The 20,918-nt window shown below is 34.1% G+C and overlaps 2 protein-coding genes across 3 annotated transcripts; one reads left to right on the top strand and one right to left on the bottom strand.

Moving 5' to 3' along the window:
• Positions 1–7,055: 7,055 nt before the first annotated feature.
• Positions 7,056–11,572, top strand: LOC115959665 (argininosuccinate lyase, chloroplastic). The gene is made up of 6 exons (XM_031078163.1): positions 7,056–7,474; positions 8,180–8,560; positions 9,098–9,246; positions 9,775–10,066; positions 10,513–10,677; positions 11,063–11,572. The coding sequence occupies exons 1-6, from the start codon at positions 7,157–7,159 to the stop codon at positions 11,309–11,311; spliced, it is 1,554 nt and encodes a 517-aa protein (XP_030934023.1). The 5' UTR covers positions 7,056–7,156; the 3' UTR covers positions 11,312–11,572.
• Positions 11,573–12,896: 1,324 nt separating this feature from the next.
• Positions 12,897–19,711, bottom strand: LOC115959663 (kinesin-like protein KIN-4C). 2 transcript variants are annotated; one of them, XM_031078162.1, is made up of 13 exons: positions 19,593–19,711; positions 19,373–19,513; positions 18,379–18,493; positions 18,181–18,297; positions 18,016–18,096; positions 16,841–16,912; positions 16,613–16,706; positions 16,480–16,511; positions 15,646–15,728; positions 14,804–14,866; positions 14,537–14,681; positions 13,944–14,396; positions 12,897–13,507 (listed from the first exon to the last, which is right to left on the bottom strand). In XM_031078162.1, exons 3-13 carry the CDS (start codon positions 18,457–18,459, stop codon positions 13,376–13,378), a joined length of 1,353 nt encoding a protein of 450 aa, XP_030934022.1. In that variant the 5' UTR covers positions 18,460–18,493; positions 19,373–19,513; positions 19,593–19,711; the 3' UTR covers positions 12,897–13,375. The 2 variants fall into 2 exon arrangements, with proteins under 2 accessions (XP_030934022.1, XP_030934021.1); XM_031078161.1 differs by having other exon boundaries at positions 19,373–19,711.
• Between the last annotated feature and the right edge of the window lie 1,207 nt (positions 19,712–20,918).

The raw sequence follows: 20,918 nt of genomic DNA, 5'->3' as shown, positions 1-20,918 counted from the left end.
AAATATATATCTCACTATATTTTACAAAAAATAGACTTGAATTCTCTAAATTTATAGGTAGATTATCCCTATATATAATTTATCTTTTGATATTTATTTATTTATTGCTGAGTATATATGTGTGAGTATTTAGTTTTGTTGATTCTCAAAAAAAAAAAAAAAAAAAGTATTTAGTTTTGTCGTTTCCGCTCAGCATTTTCATCATTAATATTGAGAAGTATGTTCATGTTGTTGCATTACAGAAACTTCAACCATTTCTCGGTCAACAATATGCGGCTCTCTCTCTCTCTCTCTCTCTCACATGTGGGCTGTTGAATTTATTTGTAAACCTGATTTGAGTAGACCATTTAGTGGATGTGAAAATAACTCTTCCTATGAATGCCATTAATATCACCTTATTAAATTAATGATAATCAAATCACAAGAGGAGAAGGAGAATATGACCACGTATTTTATGGTCCTACAAGTTTTTCCAGGAACTGGGGCATATGATTAATTATTAAACAGTCTTTTTTTATTTGTACTTTTTAAAATACATTCACTACAACTAGAAAGTAGAAAGTCTACCATACTAACACGTTTCTTGGTATATGGCACTCATGCTAGCAATAGGGTTATACACATATTATTGGTAACTTAGAGCACTATCATCAGGTGTGCCAAATGCCAAATATTTGACATTTGGCACACCAAACAACAAAAATAGGCTCTCATGAGGTGTGTCAAATATCAAAAAATTTGGCACACCGCTACAGTACCGTCTCAAATATGAGACGGTACGGACTCATGTGCTATAATTTTTTTTCCATATTTTATTCTCTTCTCTCTCTCCGCAACTCAGTTCTCTCTCTTTCTCTGCTCTCTGGTCTCCGTCTCTCCTCTCCGTCTCTACGCCTCTTTCTCTCTCGCTTTTTTTTTTTTTTTCCTGAGAAGATGATTCCGATCTCAGTTTCATTTTCTTTATCTTTCCGTCTCGGCGCCTCTTTCTCTCTCTTTTTTTTTTTTTTTTTTTTTCCCAAGAAGGCGATTCCGATCTGAACCTCTGCTCACCGATTGAAGCTCACCGATCTGAAGCTCTGCTCGCCCAGGGGTGGTCGCCGATCTTTGCTCGTCGTCCTCCACAGTCGCCATTCTTTGCTCGTCGTCCTCCACAGCTCTTGCCGCCGATCTCGTTGCCGATGGTTGGTTGAATTTGGTCATTGATTGATCTGTTGGGTTTGGGTTTTGTTGAAGATTTTGAGTTTTTTTTTTTTTTTTTTTGGTTGAGGTTTTTGGAGTTGAAATTTGTTGGAGGATCTGATGATTGTGGTTGTTGTGGCGGTGGTTGTTGTTGTGGCGGTGGTTGTAGCGGTGGCTGTTGGACCCGGTGGTGACTGTGCTGTGCATTTGTATTTTTGCTGTGTTTTGGATAAATATATTATTTTAATGTGTAGGAAATATTATTTTAATGTATAGAATTGAAGTATAGAACATCTGATAAATGATATGTTGTAAAATGATGTTCTAAAATGATAAAGTGGGTTTTTAGTGTGTTAAAATGACATTTTTTTTAGAGAGCTGATGAAAATGCTCTTACATCACATTGCTTTATAACTCTATATTTATATATATAATTGTGATAAGACTAAATAACATAATATATAAAAATAAATTGGATGATAAGTTCTACCATGTCATATGAATATGATAACTTTTTTTTTTTTTTTTTTAATCTTAATAGTCAATAGTAAGGTCATACATGACAATAAATTTATCATATTTGCTAGTAACTTATATGATTATATAACATAAAACTATAATTCAGTAATTCTACTATTAGTAGATTACAGTTAACTTATTTGATAAAATTTTTGATGATTGAATTCTCGATTTGTAGTTCAATTTCTGCTTACGCTCAATATTGACTAGTGTGAACATATTCGTCAGAAACTAACATTATAAATTGAAGCTCTATAAATAAATAAATAAATAAAAAGTAATTCTATTGACATTATATTCTCAAAATATTAGAGATTGAATAATCCATTAACATATGCGATTCCACCTTAAAAAACAACAAGGCTCATATGGCCAATTCCACGCACATCCTACCAATAAAAAGTTGAGGCTAATCTTGTTTAGTTCATCCACATCCAAGGCCTAAGATGAGGACAAAAATAAACATGTTGGTACTACAATGCCAATCCTCCACCTAAAAAAGACAGGTCCACAAAGCTCTAACTTACACAACCCACCCCACTACTGTGATTTAACAAGTTGTCCATGAATGATTCCATCAGGTTATTTATTCAATCATTCATGGCTGACAATGACAATTATTGCTTTCATCGACCAGACAATCTTGCGCAAGCCACATGCCACTGCCACCTCGGTCCTGTGACAAATTAAGGCCATGAAAATTTCACATTGGTGATATATTTCAACTTTATACAAATATGATATATATTGCACAAACTATCCTAAACGAGTGTTTGAGGCATGCAAACTATCGATTGGGATTAATATAACATTAATTTTAATTTTATATGACAATTAAAAAAATATAGTTTTCGATGTAAACTTATTGACTTTACATTATGTGATGGTAAGAATAATATGACGTGTAATAATATTATTTTTATATGATTCCATTACAAATACAATTTTTATTATATCAACTTAACAACTAAGGAAAATGTTGTGAATTTTTTTTTTTTTTTTTTTGTCGTGAATTTTATATATAGCTCTTTGGCTCTAAGAAGAATGATGGTAAGACACATCACACACCAAATACTGAACCTAGTATATTTTAACATCAATTATAAAACTTAAAAGATTGTTTGGCCGGTTACACGTTGGTGCTGATCCTCTAGGCAGGAATTGGGGATCTGAGAGGTTGTGATTAACACTTATCAACAATGAATAAAAAATAGTACCTAAAACTTAATACAATGTCAAGGAAAGTTAAAGGTCATCATCTTATAAGAAGTCCATGTCTAAGAAAAAAATGTTTTTCAATCAATATATATGTGTGTGTTGGGGGTTCAAGTTACATCCAATAACTTGTTATTGAATTAATATTTTGAAAATCCAACCGTTGAATTACATGTTCTATGTGCTCTTAACATGCATGCCAATTTTCATATCAATCGGTTGTTATTTACCATTTGATCCATAATATCATCTTTTTTTTTAGAATACTAAGAAACTTAGATTGGTGTATATCTAAAAGGGCTTAACTCTTGAATACACAAAACAAGTTTTAAATCTCTTTAACTCACACTCATTTTTCAATGTGGGATTAACTCACTATTTTTTCTTTTGAGAATGCTAAGTATTTTTAACACACACACGGGAAGAGGGGAGAAGGTTTTAAAAAAAAACTTACAATGGTGTATATCTAAAAGAGCCTAACTCTTGGATACACAGTGTAAGATTTAAACCTCTTTAACTCACACTCATTTTCCATAAACTCATCTTTTATATATTATTTTAAACTACAAAAATTTGAATTTTAACAATTGATTGATAACATGACTATTAATCTTTGATCACCTTAAAATTTTGTAAGTATGGAGAATATACGAAGATAATATAGTCTAACAGTGGATTTGTCAAATATTCGCATCCAATTAAAAAATATTGAGTGGTGTAATATTACTTAAAGTTATATCATGTGTAACTTGAACTCAATATATATATATATATATATATATATATACACCACAAATTTTTTTCAAATAATAGCACAAAGTTTATTTAAAAGATGGGAATTATACATGAGACATGTACTTGAATTATATACGTGGACGGTTGGAAGGATACTAATTGAAAAAGGAAGGAGAATGCGCAAGCAAATGCCTAACCATTGTTTAAAGATCAATATATAGCTTCTAGTTTCTACTTTCTTCTTATTATTTTCTTCTTAAAAAAAAAAAAAAATCTACTCATTGTCTCTTTCAAAATTCCTCCACTTCTATCAATATATGATATATTTTTCTTTTCAATTTTTTTTAATGATTTTAGAAGTCGCGTATCCTTTTTTTTTTTTTTTTTTTTTCCGCATTTGTATTTTGTATTTTGTATTTTGAATAATTGTATTGCATTAAAATTCATTTTAACTTTTCTAAAATTTTATAAAAAAAAAAAAGCTCATTTTAAGTGTCTTGAATTTCTATTTCTTCTTTAGTTAAGAGTCTTCAACGTTAGAGATCACTAAAAGTAAAGTATCTTTGTAAGGCTTAGGATAGGAATAACATGTATGAAACCGATATTGTCTTGAAAATAAGGAAATCATTCGTTGAAAAGTTATCCTTAACGTGGAACAAACACCAACCTGACTACCTGAGTCAACACGGTGCTTTTCCTTTTCTTGAAAAATAATCATTTTCATCTCTTTTTGTACCTTTTCATAATTTTTTTTTTAAATCATTTTCATCCTTCTTCTTCTTCTTCTTCTTCTTCTTCTTTTCTTTTTTTTTTTAATTAAAAAAAAGAAAAAAAAGATCATGGTTCTAGTCATTTCCTACTCCACGGAATAATCCCTCTACATATATGACCCGAGAACCTAATTAAATATTAATAATAACTCAAATCCAAACACTTATGACCTTTGAAAGCATACAATGAATGTCTATATTATAGTGAAAAATTAATTTTCATGCATTTATTGTATTTGACAAGTGAAACATATCAGCCTTATATGTCTTTTTTTTTTTTTTTTTACAAGATAGAATTCTACTCTAACCTAATCTAAATGTATATGTGTGTGAAGCTCTCTATTGGAGACTTGAACCCCGACTCTTACCCCCATACTCTACTAGCACTTATACTTGTGGAGTGACCATCGCACCAAGAGTGTGCGGTGATGCCCTATATATCTTATTCACACTATAAAAATGCAAATAGTTGTACTCTAAACTATTATGTTTTGTTTTACTAAAAAAAAAAAAAATCTATTATGTTTTGAGGTTCAAATGATACTCTAGTGATAATGACATTCTTTCTTGCTAATTTAAATATGTGGTTGGAACTTCACCCCTCTACTCCCCCATTATCTACTTACCTAAAAATAACTATTAAGTTTCTATTTTGTTATTGTTTTTTTTTTTAATAGCTAAAATGTACTTCTCATCTCTAAAATTAAGTGCAAATTTGATTTTTATCCATAAAAATTAATAAGTAACAATTTCGCACTTAAAATATCTAAAATATACTCACCATTCCATTTATTTTCCATTAAATTTATTCTAAGTTACAATATCTTTTTAATGTATCATAACACTACGTTTGTAGATTCCAATTAACTCAATTGGTAAAATCTTGAAATAAGAAATTTAGGATTCAAACTTTGCCTATATCAAAACCTAACTAGTGTCTTGATCTGGTGATAATAATGAACAATCATTATAGAACGGACATCATGAGTTGAAATTCTATCTTATTTATAAAAAAAATTATAGCAACGCTCTGTTTGCTATTGATGTAATCTATATAACAACAAACCAGAAAGATAAAATTCATATCTTATAAAAACTTCAAATAATTTAAATTTTTAAATGACAAAATTTTAAGAACGAAAAAGTATATTTCATTTTCACCTCTTTTTTGTTTGCCCCAAACATGGCTTAGCACACATTCTCATAGACCAATAGATAACAGGCTGATTTCTCCAGGCCTAATATTCCCATAATAAATTGGACTCATCAAACCCAATTCCGTTCTTTACAAAGCCCAATTGTCCAAAGTTCAAAATAAATACCGGGTCACACCAATGACCCATTTTCCGACAAAAAAAACCCACTAAACTCTCCCTTGGCATGGATTATTTTTGCCAATTTATTTTACTATTCAGCTTATTTTTGCTACTATTCATGGGTCCTACTGTACTTTTTGGTACTATTCATAGGTTCCACTGTATTATTTCAACTAAATTTTATCTTTATCTACAGTACTTTCAACAAAAAAGTTTTTAATTTCAGTAAAATAAGCGAATCTCAAACGGGCCTTACATATGATAAGCAAAAATGAAGTACGTGCATTTATTGTATTTGAAAAGTGAAAAAAAATCAGCCTTATATATCTTATTCACACTATAAAGATGCAAATAGTTGTACTCTAAACTATTATGTTTTGTTATTCTAATATATATATATATATATATATATATTTTAAGGTTTAAATGATACTCTAGTGGTAATGACATTCTTTTTTCTTAATCTAAATATTTGGTCAGAACTTCACCTCTCTACTCTCCCAATATCTACTTATCTAAAAAGAACTATTAAGGATTTGTTTTTTTGTTGTTGTTGTTGTTGTTGTTGTTGTTGTTGTTGTTGTTGTTTTGTTTTTGTTGTTTCAATAGCTAAAATGTACTTCTCATCTCTAAAATTAAGTGCGAATTTGATTTTTATCCATAAAAATTAATAAGTAACAATTTCGCACTTAAAATATCTAAATTGTACACACCATTCCATTTATTTTCCATTAAATTTATTCTAAGTTACAATATCTTTTTAATGTATTATAACACTACGTTTGTAGATTCTAGTTAACTCAACTGATAAAATTTCTGATCGTGAAATAAGACATTTAGAATTCAAACTTCGCCTATATCAAAACCTAACTGGTTTCTTGATCTAGAGATAATAATAAACAATTATTATGGAGCAGACATCATAGGTTGAAATTCTATCTTATTTATAAAAAATTATAACAACACTCTGTTTGCTACACACGTAATCTATATAACAACAAACCAAAAAGATGAAATTCATATCTTATAAAACTTCAAATAATTAAAATTTGTAACATTTTAAATAACAAAATTTTATGAACGAAAAACTATATATCATTTTCACCTCTTTTTTGTTTGTCCCAAACATGGCTTAGCACACATTCTCATAGACCAATCGGTAACAGGCTGATTTCCCCAGGCCTAATATCCCCATAACAAATCGGACTCATCAAACCCAATCCGTTCTAAACAAAGCCCAATTACCCAAAGTTCAAAACTAAAACCGGGTCACACCCATGACCCATTTACCAGACGACAAAACCCACTAAACCCTCCCTCGGCAACTCCCAAAAAAAAAGCGAAAACGAAGTGCTTGCTGACACACAAGCACACAGTTGCCACTAAAAACCCAAACCCACCTAACAAATTCGCTTTTTTTAAATGGAATCTCTAACCTCTGCTTCCTCAACTTCTACGCTATTGTCGCTCCAATCCAAATTCTCAAAGCCCCGAAAACCGTTGGTCGGTTTAACCCATTGGGTCAAGCCCAAGTTGGAGGTCCGGTGTGTATTGGAAGCCATGAACAACGCCAGCGCCGCCGCGGAGAATGACAAGGAGGTGAAGCTGTGGGGTGGAAGGTTCGAGGAGAGTGTGACTGACGCGGTGGAGCGGTTCACTGAGTCGATATCTTTCGATAAGGAGCTTTACAAGCAAGATATCATGGGGAGTAGAGCCCACGCTTCCATGCTCGCCAAACAGGTTTTCCTCTTTTTGCTTTTTTTTTTTTTTTTTTTTTGGGTGTCTGTTTGTTTCCTGAGAAAATGTCTTGTGGAAATGAGGAATTATGATTTTTGGAATGAGTGACACTTTGTGAGTCTCAAAGTCGAGGTTTTTGATTTTGATTTTGATTTTTTTGTTTGTTTTGGTTTTGGCAAGAATATTCTTCAAAGTCCTTGGAAGTGTGTACAACTGTAGTGTATGTTCTATTATATGTGGAGTTTGTTTGTTTCCTTAGAAAATGTTTGATGGAAAAAAGAAAAAGAAGTGGAAATGAGGAATTGTGATTTTTGGAATGAGTGAGGTAATTTACATGTAATACCGACACCTGGTTGAGTCTCAAAGTCAAGGTTTTTAATTTTTGTACAAATATAGTGCATGTTCTATTTTTGTTGTACAATGGGTGGTGATATGTGTTATAATGTTGCATGTTCTATTATATTTGGAGTCTGTTTATTTCCTGAGAAAATGTTTGATGGAAAAAGGGAAAAGAAGTGGAAATGAGGAATTGTGATTTTTGGAATGAGTGAGGTGATTTACATGTAGTACTGATACTTGGTTGAGTCTCAAAGTCAAGGTTTTTTATTTTTTTATTTTTTGGGTACAAATATAGTGCATGTTCTATTTTTGTTGTAAAAATTTAAAACTCATAGACAATGGGTGGTGATATGTGTCATTATGTTGTAGGGATTGATGAGTATGAGTGATAGGGATAGTATTCTTCAAGGTCTTGATGAGATTGAGAGGAGCATTGAGAATGGTGAATTTGTTTGGAGAACTGATAGGGAGGATGTGCACATGAACATTGAAGCAGCGCTTACTGATAAGATTGGTGAACCTGCCAAGAAACTCCACACTGCTCGGAGCCGAAATGATCAAGTCTTGACAGACTTTCGCTTGTGGTGTCGTGATGCTATTGATAAGATTGTTGCACGCATCAGACATCTTCAGGTTTCAATGGTGATTTTGGCATTGAAGAACGAGGGACTTATCGTTCCCGGTTATACACATTTGCAAAGGGCGCAGCCTGTTTTGCTGCAACATCTTCTCTTAGCATATGTTGAGCAGGTTTGAATTTGATACATTTTTGCACTATCAAAGACGATATGGTTTACTGTACATGTTCTAGCTGTGTTTATAGATGCTGGTTTTTCTGGACATTTTTCTAAAATCCTTTTTTTAATTAATAAGAATATATATATATATATATATATATATATATATAAAAGGTGAAAAGAATATAAGTGCATGATTGCTTGATACAAAATAATTTTGCTTAAGTGGTACATTTCACACAATTCGGCGAATTTTGAACCCATGAACTCACCTCTACCATGCTCTTAAACGAGGAGGTGCCATATGAGTTAGAGCGCATTGGCATGCTTGATGTACAATTAAAGGATTCTATTCATTATGAAATGGCAAGACAGGCTGTTGGAAAAACAACAATTTTTCACTACCATTTTTGTTTTGTTATTTTAACCATGTATAAATTACTGATAACGTTATTACTGGCATAATCATAAGAGTTGAAACATTTACTCAGATGTACTTTTCCCTTTTTTTTTGAACTTGAAGAGACTTGGCCATAATGTTGTCTTGTAGCTTGAACGTGATGCCGGTCGGTTATTAGATTGCAGAGCTAGGCAGAATTTCTCCCCTTTAGGTGCATGTGCATTGGCTGGCACTGGCCTTCCCATCGATCGATTCATGACTTCAGACGCTTTGGGATTCACTGCTCCCCTGAGGAACAGGTACTCCCTTGATAGTTTACTCCTTAGGTGTCATAGGTGAGAATTTTTGGTCCCGTGGCAACATGCAAAATGTTTTAACAGTTTGTGGTAGTATGTCCCTAGCAGTCTTCTGTTAATTCCAACCTCACATTATGTAATACAAATGCATCTGCATGGTGATTGTTGTGTAATGATCTCAGCTTATCAATGTGGTAAACAGACTACAAGAAATTGCATATATCTAACGTTAAATTTTGTCTTTGGAGATCTCCTTGTTTGGTTTAAAGATGAATTTTGATGCTAATATACAAAATGAGAAAGCAAACATATACCATATGGACAAGCAAATTTGTTTTCGAATGGTGCCTTAGAATTTGTTTTAGAATATCTATGATCTGACTCTGCCCCACATGATCAATTTGAAGAGCCTGGCAGTGATGGTTTCTTGTCTATTTGCATTCATCTGCTGGACGTTTTTGCTTTGTATTTTACATACTTCTTGATCTCTGTGATCCACAAATAACCAGTGACATTTTATGTTTTGAGTAGTATTGATGCAGTTTCAGATCGAGATTTTGTGTTGGAGTTTCTTTCTGCTAATTCCATCACAGCTGTTCATCTTTCTCGGCTTGGTGAAGAATGGGTACTGTGGGCTTCAGAGGAGTTTGGATTTATTACACCAAGTGACTCTGTTTCTACTGGAAGTAGTATAATGCCTCAGAAGAAAAATCCAGATCCAATGGAACTTGTTCGTGGAAAATCTGCCAGAGTCATTGGAGACCTGGTTACTCTTCTCACGTTGTGCAAAGGGCTTCCTCTTGCTTACAATCGTGATTTGCAGGTAGAATGCTTTCACTTCTTCATTTGTTGAGTGAAAAGAAAAGGAGGGGTTTTTTGTTTTGGGGGGGGGGGGGGGGTGTCTATTTCAGCCTTCATGCATTGAAATCTGATAACCCACTTCATGTCTAGCTTACCTGCTTACTAGCATACATATGTATGCATGTAACAATGATTCATACACAAATCATGCTTGCATGCTTGTATTATGTGTTAAATCTATAAATCTTTTGAAAGTTGTTGAAGATATTATAGATGCTTTACACTTATCAAAAAAGATATTATAGATGCTTTACTTCTTTCCATGAAACCTGGTGCAGCTGTCTTGTTTGAGCCATGAATCTTCTGTAGGACAGAGTTTGAAAAAGCTAGCTTACCTATATATATACACTCATCCTTTTTCATTTTTTTAATCCCATCAGTCTTTTAAATGTGTTTTCCTTGACACAGGAAGATAAGGAACCTGCATTTGACAGTGTAAAGACAATTTTGGGGATGCTTGAAGTGTCTGCAGAGTTTGCTCAGAACATTACCTTCAATCAGGAGAGAATACGAAAGGCCTTACCTGCTGGTCATCTTGATGCCACCACTCTTGCTGATTATCTTGTGAAAAAGGTTAGCCATGTATTTTGATAAACTTTTTCACCAATGGCCATAGTTCTTTGATTTTCAAATTTCCAGCATTAATAGAAATGCAGCACTGAAACTGCCATGAAAGAAGTTCCACAGTTGATCCTAGTATGTTTTTGACACCCTTGGAATTGTTGATCTTAACCACCTAATTTATGCATCGCGCTGGGATAAAATATATTTCAAGTTCAAGTTGGTTGACATTTCTAATATTCAAATGACCCATAAATTGCAAGCAGAGATAGTGAGAGAGGAATTGCAGTTTATACTTTCACCTCTAGAATTTTTAGATACCAAACCTTCCTCTCTCTCTTTGGTTTCTCAAAAGTTTGTTACTCATAGTTTATTTATTATTGTTATTTTCTTTCAGGGTGTTCCTTTCAGAACTTCTCATGACATAGTTGGAAGGTCTGTAGCCTTGTGCGTCTCAAAAGGCTGCCAGCTTCAGGAACTGCATCTAAAAGAACTGAGAACTATAAGCCCATTTTTCGATGAGGATGTATACGAGTTTCTTGGAGTAGAAAATGCAGTGAAGAAATTTAGCTCATATGGTTCCACAGGATCTGAGTGTGTTGCCAGTCAACTTGACTACTGGGTTACTAAACTTGAAATCAAATGAAGCTGACTCTGGGAGTAAGTGGTGCTAGAGATCACTTTGGGACTTAGAAATGGCAGTGCAGTGAGCATCGAGGACTTAGCAATAGGATTTGTGTTAGGCATCAAGATGCGAACATCATCATAATGGGATGTTTTATCGGTGATATAAACACTATTTTTAGATCAACAATAGAGCCAATCCTTTGTTGTATGGAAAAAGTTCCTCATGAGTTATATAATAAATATTGTGCCTTTCAAATTAATCTATATTATACATTGGACAGGGAAAGTATGTGACCCCCCATCCCTGTGAATGTAATTAGAGAACATTATCTCATTCTGATGCTCATGCCGTGAACATTATCTCGTTCTGATGCTCATATGCTCATGCCGTTTCCACCATCGTAAACGCTCATTGAGGGCAAATAAAAAAAATGACTGAAATTTTGTCTCCCATTCTACTCCTCACTGGGACAACCAAATCTTTTCTCTGTAATATAGGGATCCTGGAGGTAAGCAATTCAATCATATTAGCTAAATCAGGGTATCTTGCTATGGAGCCTCATAAATGGCACTGAGATCTCTATGTTGGTTTAAGTACAAGACCTAGAGGAATGATTATACAATTGTCAATTCATATGTTTGGGCCTGTTTCAAGGATTTTTTAAAAAACTAACTACAAAACCCAAACAATATCATTAGTTAGCAAATGTTTCAAACTAATTTCGTTTTTAACAATTCGAGTTCAGTGTACTCGATTTAGGAAAAACTGATGTGGAGAAAACATGGAAATCGAGTTCAACGAACTCGGTTTCCATGCACAGAAATCGAGTTCATTGAACTCGGTTTCCATTGAACTCGTTTTCATTGAACTCGGCAGATGGAGATTGAACTCAGAAGATGGAAAACTAGTGCCATCTAATGTTTGGCTGCGTCTGCAGAAGACCTTATCAGATCGTGCTCAGAGAGCTTGTTGTTGGGTTTGCTTGATCAGATAATGAAGTCTAGTGCCATCAGATCGTCTGCAAAAGATGGACCTTATCAGATCGTCTTCTTATCAGATCGTGCTCAGAGATCTTCTTGTTGGCAAATCAATTTCTTGTGGGTACATGATCATGGAAAACGAGTTCAATGAACTCGTTTTCCATACATGGAAATCGAGTTCATTGAACTCGGTTTCTGTACATGGAAACCGAGTTTGTTGAACTCGATTTCCATGTTTTCTGCACATCAATTTTTCCTAAATCGAGTCCACTGAGCTAGAATTGTTATAAACGAAATTAGTTTGAAACGTTTGCTAACTAATGATATTATTTGGGTTTTGTAGTAAGTTTTTTTAAAAATCCCTGTTTCAATGTCCCATGCAAACAGAATTAGTTGGATTGAAATCTTTGACACGAAATTCTATATTCAATTATGTAGGAAATTTTTGAGAACCCATCACTTTTATCTGCTTTGATGGAGTTTAAATGTATACTTTTTAACTTCATTTCATACCAGCCGATGCTGAGTTTGAGGGGCTTCTGACCAAACAATACTTTGAACTGAATTTCATAAGCTATAGCAATAAGCAATGGTTCACCTCAATTACGAAGGTGACTGCAGGCTGCAGAAGAAGATGAAAACCCAATTTTTCCTATAGAAAACAAAAATTCAACAGCACTCAAGCAACCAAGGTTGAGTATCAAATTATTACACCATATCAAATACACAACCCATTCTGTAAAAGATCCATCAATCTTCACTATAAAATAATCCACTCCTTATATTAGATCCATGTACTCCCAAAATTCAAATAGAAATTTTCACTTCAAACTGATGGCATACATTTCAAACTTCTGTGTTGGTGTGAGTAATCTATGAAGAGGGGATTAAGGAATGATTGTCAAGTCAAAGGCAGCAGTTCTCTTTCTGATTCAATGCTCTAGCCTGCCGTACTAGATATCTTGAAGACGGAAACACCAGTCACCTTACTAACAAACAAATTCATCAAGCTGATCAGAATTACACTATATCAATGGTCTGTTATTTGAGGACTGCTTGCTGCACAGGCCCGGCTAATTTCAAAACAATATCTACTTGCACTTCACTTTTTATCTGCTTTTCTTGGGCCTTTGATATTTTCAGGAAGTGAGGAAGGTGGGTTTACGGTTACAACCTGAATTTCTGGTTTTCGCCCTTTCTTCTTCCGGCCAGGTTTTAAATCATCTGATTCAATCTGCAGGGATTCAAATTCTCAGTTAGCAAGCAAGGAGAAATATGTAGCAGTGTAGCACAAGATGGATCCCATCCATAGTGCTAAAAGAAAAAAGAACAACACCAGCAAGCATTAAGTTACGAATGTCAGTTGCAATAAGGGGATTGCAGTCCCTAGAGAGTTTCAAAAGTTCTTATGAGACAATGCAGATAGCCAGGTGCCAGAACATATAAGGTAAGTAGACAGCAAAATATCATTTCCTAGCATGTTTGGATGTGCTGAAAGCTTAATTGTTTAAAGGTTAAAGATAGTTGTAGCTTAAGACTTTAAAAAACCGTACATGAGCAAATTAGTTAAAAGGCTAAGAGAAAAGGCTAGTGCCAAATAGACATGCATTTTTAAGTACTAAATATGGGAATGGCTTGGGTAAAAGAAAAATTTGTGGGAAGAATCATACCATCCTATTCCCAATGTCAGATAACGGTTGCTTTCTTGTCCTATGATTGCCGTTCATCTCAGCAGGCTTCTCGTCTAGTGCACGCTGAAGTAGCATTGCACCTTGCGAAGCAACTGTATCAGTCTTCTCTGCCTCAACAATCTCTGAACAATTCAGAACACTTTCAGCCATCTCTGATTGTGGGGTGCTACTCAACTTGACTTGAACTGCTTCTCTATTGGTGCACTTAGAAAGTGCACAGCCACATGATTTTCCACAGCCAGCACCAGTAGATCTGCATCTGCATTTTGTTGTCTTGCACAAAGACTTCTTGCTGCATGAGCAGCAAATCGCAACTGCATTTTTCTCCTTTGCAGCATTAGTGTCCCCAAAATGTTCTGATTCACATGTATCCAGGCTGTGAAAGAAATCTTTGCTACTCCCAGTAGAAAAGGAGGGTTGGCCCAAATTATCCTGATCAACAGATGTTTAAATATTTAAATATCATAGTCTATTCAAATTCATACAAGTGAATTAATGTATTATTTAATTTTGTACAATATGAATTTCTCGTACATCAAATCTTTATATGTGTTACAGCCAAATAAACTAACCAGTGATTTCTCCCTAAGAACAAATTCAGCCTTTTGAATTTGTAGTTGTCTAACCAAACCACTTAGGCTGACTATTTGTTCCTTCAGATCTTTTATATCTTCATCCTGCTCTAAGCAATCAACCTCTTTCTCCTGTAATGGGCACCTTTAAAGTTCAAGAAGGAAAGGTTCATCAAAGATTTATAAGCATGGAATAGCCAAATAAACTGCCAGGGAATAGACCACAGAACAATCCAGGAAGAAAAAATCAGCAATAAAGTTTCTCACCTAAGATTTTCTTTCTTCAGCAATTCTGATTCTTCCCTGAGCATTGCAACCTCCTCAGCCATCCTAGCCATCCCAGTCATGAATTGAATAAAACAGGCATACCAGGAAAATGGTTCCACATGCAGCTTGAGATTCTTAAAAATAGAGGCTTTAATTTTTTTTTTTTTTTTTTCAAATTAACCTCTAGAAATGCAGTAGTACATAATATTGCCCAGTTTTATCACCTTCAGTCTCCATGATACCCTACCATAAAAATTCTGGATAGTGGTATGGGAGGGAAATATAATATGCATATATATACCTCAAACAAAATGCTAAAAAAAGCATATGCTGTGAGACATATTTGATACTTAGCTAGGGATATACATGACTCTAACAAAAGATGCACAAGAGATATAACTTGTTTTCCTTCAAGGCAATCAGAAATGTGAAATACAGTATGCATCCACGCTCCTCTCTGTACATAGTTTCTTAATGGAAGAGTTAAAGTTTCAATAATAAAATTTAGTGTCAAGTGTCAACTACTTTTCCCTACAGGTACATAGAGCCTGTCAGCATCTAGACCAAATCTAGTCATAACAACAGATTATATTACAAGAAATAGAAACTTTTTAAGTAACATGCACATTTGGTGGGATGGCAGGTATTGAACACATGACTTCACTCTTTACTCTGTTCTTACAAGTTATAAGAGGAGCCAATGCGCCATTTGAGTTGGAAAAACTACTAAAATAATGAAGTTCTGAGTTTATTCATACCAAGGACTGAACCTTTAGCAAAGAGAACATATGAAAGCACTATATTAGTATTAGCTCAACAGGGGTAAAGATACAAAGACTCACTCTTCCATTTGACGTTCATATTGAGAACATAACTCATGTAACCATGATGAGGCTTCAAACTCATGCTCAACACCCTGCAGGGCCTGCACCAACCATTTCAAGTGAGGTGAAATATAACTCCCCTAAAAGAAACTAGAGACCACAAGTCCCATGAACCAATCTAGGCATGGATTAAAATCAAATAGATGATCTCGTTCAGCACAGTCAGCAATTTCACATGCATCTGTAGTATATAACTTTGGTCATTGCCTTTATGATTGAACTAAAAAATATGAGTTCCCAGTGTTATAAAGGTACACTTTGCTCTTTATCTGCAAGACTGGACTGTCCAAAATAGAAGCACCATTTCAGATTTTGGTCTTGAAATTCTAATATGAGGGGGAAAAAACTTCTTGGTCAATTGGTGAAAAATGTCATGTAATCTTGAAGAATTTTAGTCTGTCAAATCAAACTATAGTATCAAAGTCAAGTAGCCAGAAATTTTGAATAGGAGCGCATGGAAGAAAAAAAGACCGCATTCCAGCCATGATTTGTAGTTATTTGGCTTAGGGAGTACATACCTATTTGACTATTTCATGGGGTTTTTTTTTTTTTTTTTTTTTTTTTTCTAATAATATATAAACATATTAAGGTATTAATATTCCAAATAATTTAACCAAATTAACTTGCAAGTAAGCACCCATGAAATGAATCTATGCAAAAATGTCATCGCATAAGAAGCACAGCCAAATGGCACTTTACATATATCACCAAATATTTAACTGATCAATGTAAATGCAGTGTGTAAATCAGCCACAGATTTTAAATAATCCTTCCAATTCCATAACAAAATACCTGTACTCCAGGAGTTTTGCCAACTCTGGCACCTACACATAAGATTTAACCAAGACAAAGATAAACAGATGTCAGATTGTATTTTAATGGTGGAAAACAAACAAGAACAGAATGAAGCACTAGATCTCCCAACCAGCTGATCTGCGTGACAAAGCCTTTCGAGATTCTATCAGCTCTCTTAGCCGTTTTGTGGCCGCAGATGCCTCTTCTGTCTTTCGTTGTAAGACCTGCACAAAAGGACCAAAGGTAGGAAAACAAATTTCCAGAAGGCACTCACTTCCCCTCCCCCACCCCTCCACATACCCCCCCCCCCCAAAAAAAAAAGTAGGCTTATATCATCATAAAGAAAACAAGGCTTTACCATCTTTAGTCTCTGGTTCGAAGCTAATAGCTTTTGCATCTCATACGCATTCCTCCTTTTCTCCTTCCTAAGCTGTTGATGCAGATATTCCAAAGAAATCAAATATATTGACATAATGGAAATCCCAGATAAAATGCCCACAATCATCCAGATGTTTCAACAGCAACCTTAAGAAAGCAAAGCAAGTTACTAGCATAAATCTCTGTAATGCTAAAGGTAATAAAAATTATTTGAGCGCATGTTCTCACACCATTGTATAATTTGCTCTAGCTTCAAATTCAATGGCTGTGTATGATCAACTGACCAAGTTTACACTTACTATCAAGACAACTTGAGCAATACGTAATTCCTCAACTAAGTCCAACACAGACTCCATACAAGGAAATATAATAAAAAGACTTAACTGCATGAAGTGTTAGACAGTACCATGACAAATCCTGATATGCTGACACATACTCAAAGCATGATCAAACAATGCATGCAAGCAATCTTTTTTCTATTGAGACTAAGTAAGGTTCTATTATGTAATGTCAGTTGAAAGGGACTTTGATGGAGAAGATAATTCATATTGCGTTATAGGCACCTTGAACATATTTTCATGTATTAGATATCCAAATTCTATACAATATTATAATCAATCAACTTGGCATCACATTTCAAATGAATAATACTTAAAATACAAGGTCTCATAATAAATAAAAAGTTTAAAACTCAAACAATTGTGAGTAAAAAACCCAAAGAAAAACATTAACCCAAAGGTTTGATAGTAAAAATCAGAAAGCAAGTAAATAAATAATCAAGAAATGGTGATAGATAAAGATCAGAACATCTTGCAAGGTAGAGATCATGATTAGAGCCTTTATTGGACTTCATAACAAAATATTTCCATATTTCAGTAAGGCTATATTTATAGAAAAATAAATGAATAAGATGAAACCAAATATGTGTAGAAAGACACCATCCTGAATAACCTAAACATAACAAACTAAAACTTTAAATCTTGGACAGTCTGAGGAGGAGAAGCCAAATTCAAAGCATAAATTTAAGACCAGTGCATAAGAATCAAACGAAGATCCCCAAAGATTTCTTTTTCAATTTAACTATGGTGCCAATCTTTGAAATTCAATCTTAAGAAAACGATTAAATGATGCTGAATCCTGTAGTAATGCATATACCTGAAGAACTTCTTTTTCCAGTGAAGCCTTGCTTAATCTAAACTGCACAGACTCTAGCTTGTTCTTACAATGTAGTTGAACCTAAATATTAAGAAAGTGTTAATACTGGAAACCATGAAATGAACAACAGTTTATATAGACAAGCTCGCTACAACAATACAGCACCTTCTGAGCCTTTAAACTTTGAATCTCAAACTGCAACCTTCTTGTTGCTTCATTGCCTTTTGGCCTTTTAGTTGAGAGTTGAGACTGAACATGTTGTTTCTTCTTCAACTCTGTAACCTGCAAAAGCATAATATGGTTTCAGAACATGCAATGATGTTGTTATTAAAACATGTTATCACTATGCAAATAAAAAGTAACCTGTTCTTCAAGGACATTCAGCTTTTGCAGATAATCCAAGCTTTTCAACACCACCATTAGAAGCAGGTGAAAGTGAACCATTCGCTACTTTTCCCCTTAGTTCCTCAATCTCCTTCTGCCAATTTTGAACAAAATTTCAATAAGGAAGCAATACTGAAATACTCTTCCAAAGTTTTGTTAGAATAATGGACAAAAATAATTAAACTCACCATTTTCTAATGGTTTAAACTTTTAGGACATGCGGTAATTTGTCATGTTGTTAGAGTAGGTAGTCCTAAGTTCAACCTTATACCCATTTTACCTCCCACTTAGAAAGTTAAAATTTCCCACGTGTTTGGTCCTATTTATCAAGGGGGAGTTTTGACTCACACATGAGAGTAATATTAGAATAATGGTTCAAATTTCATCATTTCTTAACAACTTAAACTTTTAGAACAACCAGTAATTTATCAGTTTTCTCTGAAAACTCAATTGCATTGAGGGAAATTTTATTTTCAAAGAGCTTATCCTTGTCTTGTTTATAACTTTCATCAAATAAACCCTAAGATCCAAATATCTGAAAAGCAGGATTTCGATCATTTCTGCACACAATCTCAGCTACCAAAGCAATATCAGATTCAATCTAACGGAGTTTCTTTGTTAACTCAAAGTCCCTGTGAATGAAAATTTTCAAGTAATACCTATAGCCCAATCAAGTTAAACTTCCAGATGAAAATAAAATTCCTAGAAAAAACTCAAAAGTCAAACACAGTTTAGCAGCTACTCTTCGACATTTCCTACATTTTCTTTTCATCCAAACAGACTCGTAACAATAACAAAACCAAAAATAGCACACGATCACATTCTCGGCAACCAAACAGACACCACAGAACACAGCCGATGACCTTGAAAATCAGAAAATCACTCATCCAAACTAATAACAAAATATTAAAAAAAAAACAAAAACAAAAACAGAAAATCCATATCCAAATCCAAATCTAAACACATAACGGACCTGAAACGCTTTGTTTTCTTGTTCGAGCTGACGAACTCTCTCCTCGTAATTCTGCTTTCGCTTATCATCAGAACCTGGCGACGATGAAGAAGTAGCTGGACTCGCTTGCTTAGAGCGACGATTCGCCTTCTTCATCTTCTTCTGCAATTCAATTATGGCTAAGATTTTTCTTCAATCTCTCTCTCTCTCTGAAATGAAACCCTAATTGATACGGACTAACCTATTTGTTTAAATCGGATTCGAATCCGAGGGAGGCTTTTAAAAAAGCTAAAAAAATATCGTTAATGGTAGAGAATAGAGATCCATGTTTCATTGCTCACTGCTCTTTTTAATTATTACAATGATTTTCTCTTTCATTGTTCATTCATTCATACCACGACAACTCCTAGCTTGCCACGTCGGCAGTGGTACTACTACAATGGGAGCGAAAATTTTGAAATTCAAATTTGTAAACGAAAAGTTGTCGTTTGGACTTTTTGAGTTTGGGCCGAGAACGACCCAGACTCTCTGTCTCTGTGGCCCATCTGGCCCATATGTGGAACGTTGTCGTCCGGGATTGATTTACAAAACGACGAGCCTTTTTTTTATAAAAAAAAAAAAACACAAAGGGGGATTATTTGGGGGTGAATATTCAGTTTTTTATTAGCATTGTCATAAAATAACAGAATACATAAGTCCACATGTGGACATGTGGACTATCAAAAAGCATAACATCTTGGCTTGAATCTAATCTCATTCTAGTTTAAGCCAAAGCATCCGCACATTTGTTAGCTTCATGAAAGCAATGTTTCATCCTCACTTGAGGAATTTGATTGATGAAGGTCTTGCAATCTATGATAAGAGAAGCGTGATATAAATTACTATAAACTCTTCAATAACCCAGCCAAGCACAACTATACTGTCAAGCTCTTTCTCGATTGCCAAAAGGTTTAATCTAATACAAAGTATCAAATCAACCCTAGTGTTGATGCCACCCCTATAGATCGAATGAACCCTTTAACCCATCTCTCACTATGGTCACATATTAAATCCCCTCCAGAACCAATGAGCCTTGAATGCACAATCATACCCTCCATTTGAACTCGTTATGTTGACATGATAATAGTGTCTATGTAGGGAGTTCAAGTTAAACTCGTTTTGGAGAGACAATTCAATGTTGAAACTTGGAACTTGTCTTTTAGACGAGTTTACTAGAAGGCTATTTCCCAAATAGCTTTAAAAACTATTAATTTAGCAAATAATTTCTAAAAATTATTTATTTATAATTAAAACATAACCTGGTATACATGGACTTGCTTCTTCTTGCAGGTCATCTTTGAAAAAAAAAAAAAAACAATTTCGTTCAACTTTATCTTTTTGATAATTTGATAGTTACATGAGGAAGTAAGGATTTGAACTATGGACATCTTTGTTGGACACACCAAGAGATGTTAATTGAGTTGCAAGATTCTTGACCACTTTGTTCAACTTTAAAATTGTGAATTTAATTCACTTAATCATAATTCCAACAGATATAAACTAAATAATCTGAACAACTAGCTTAACT

This window comes from Quercus lobata, chromosome 9 (genome assembly GCF_001633185.2).
Source record: "Quercus lobata isolate SW786 chromosome 9, ValleyOak3.0 Primary Assembly, whole genome shotgun sequence".
Lineage (NCBI taxonomy): Eukaryota > Viridiplantae > Streptophyta > Magnoliopsida > Fagales > Fagaceae > Quercus > Quercus lobata.
Note: the sequence above shows the minus strand (reverse complement) of the source record. Positions and strands in the feature narration are given on the sequence as shown.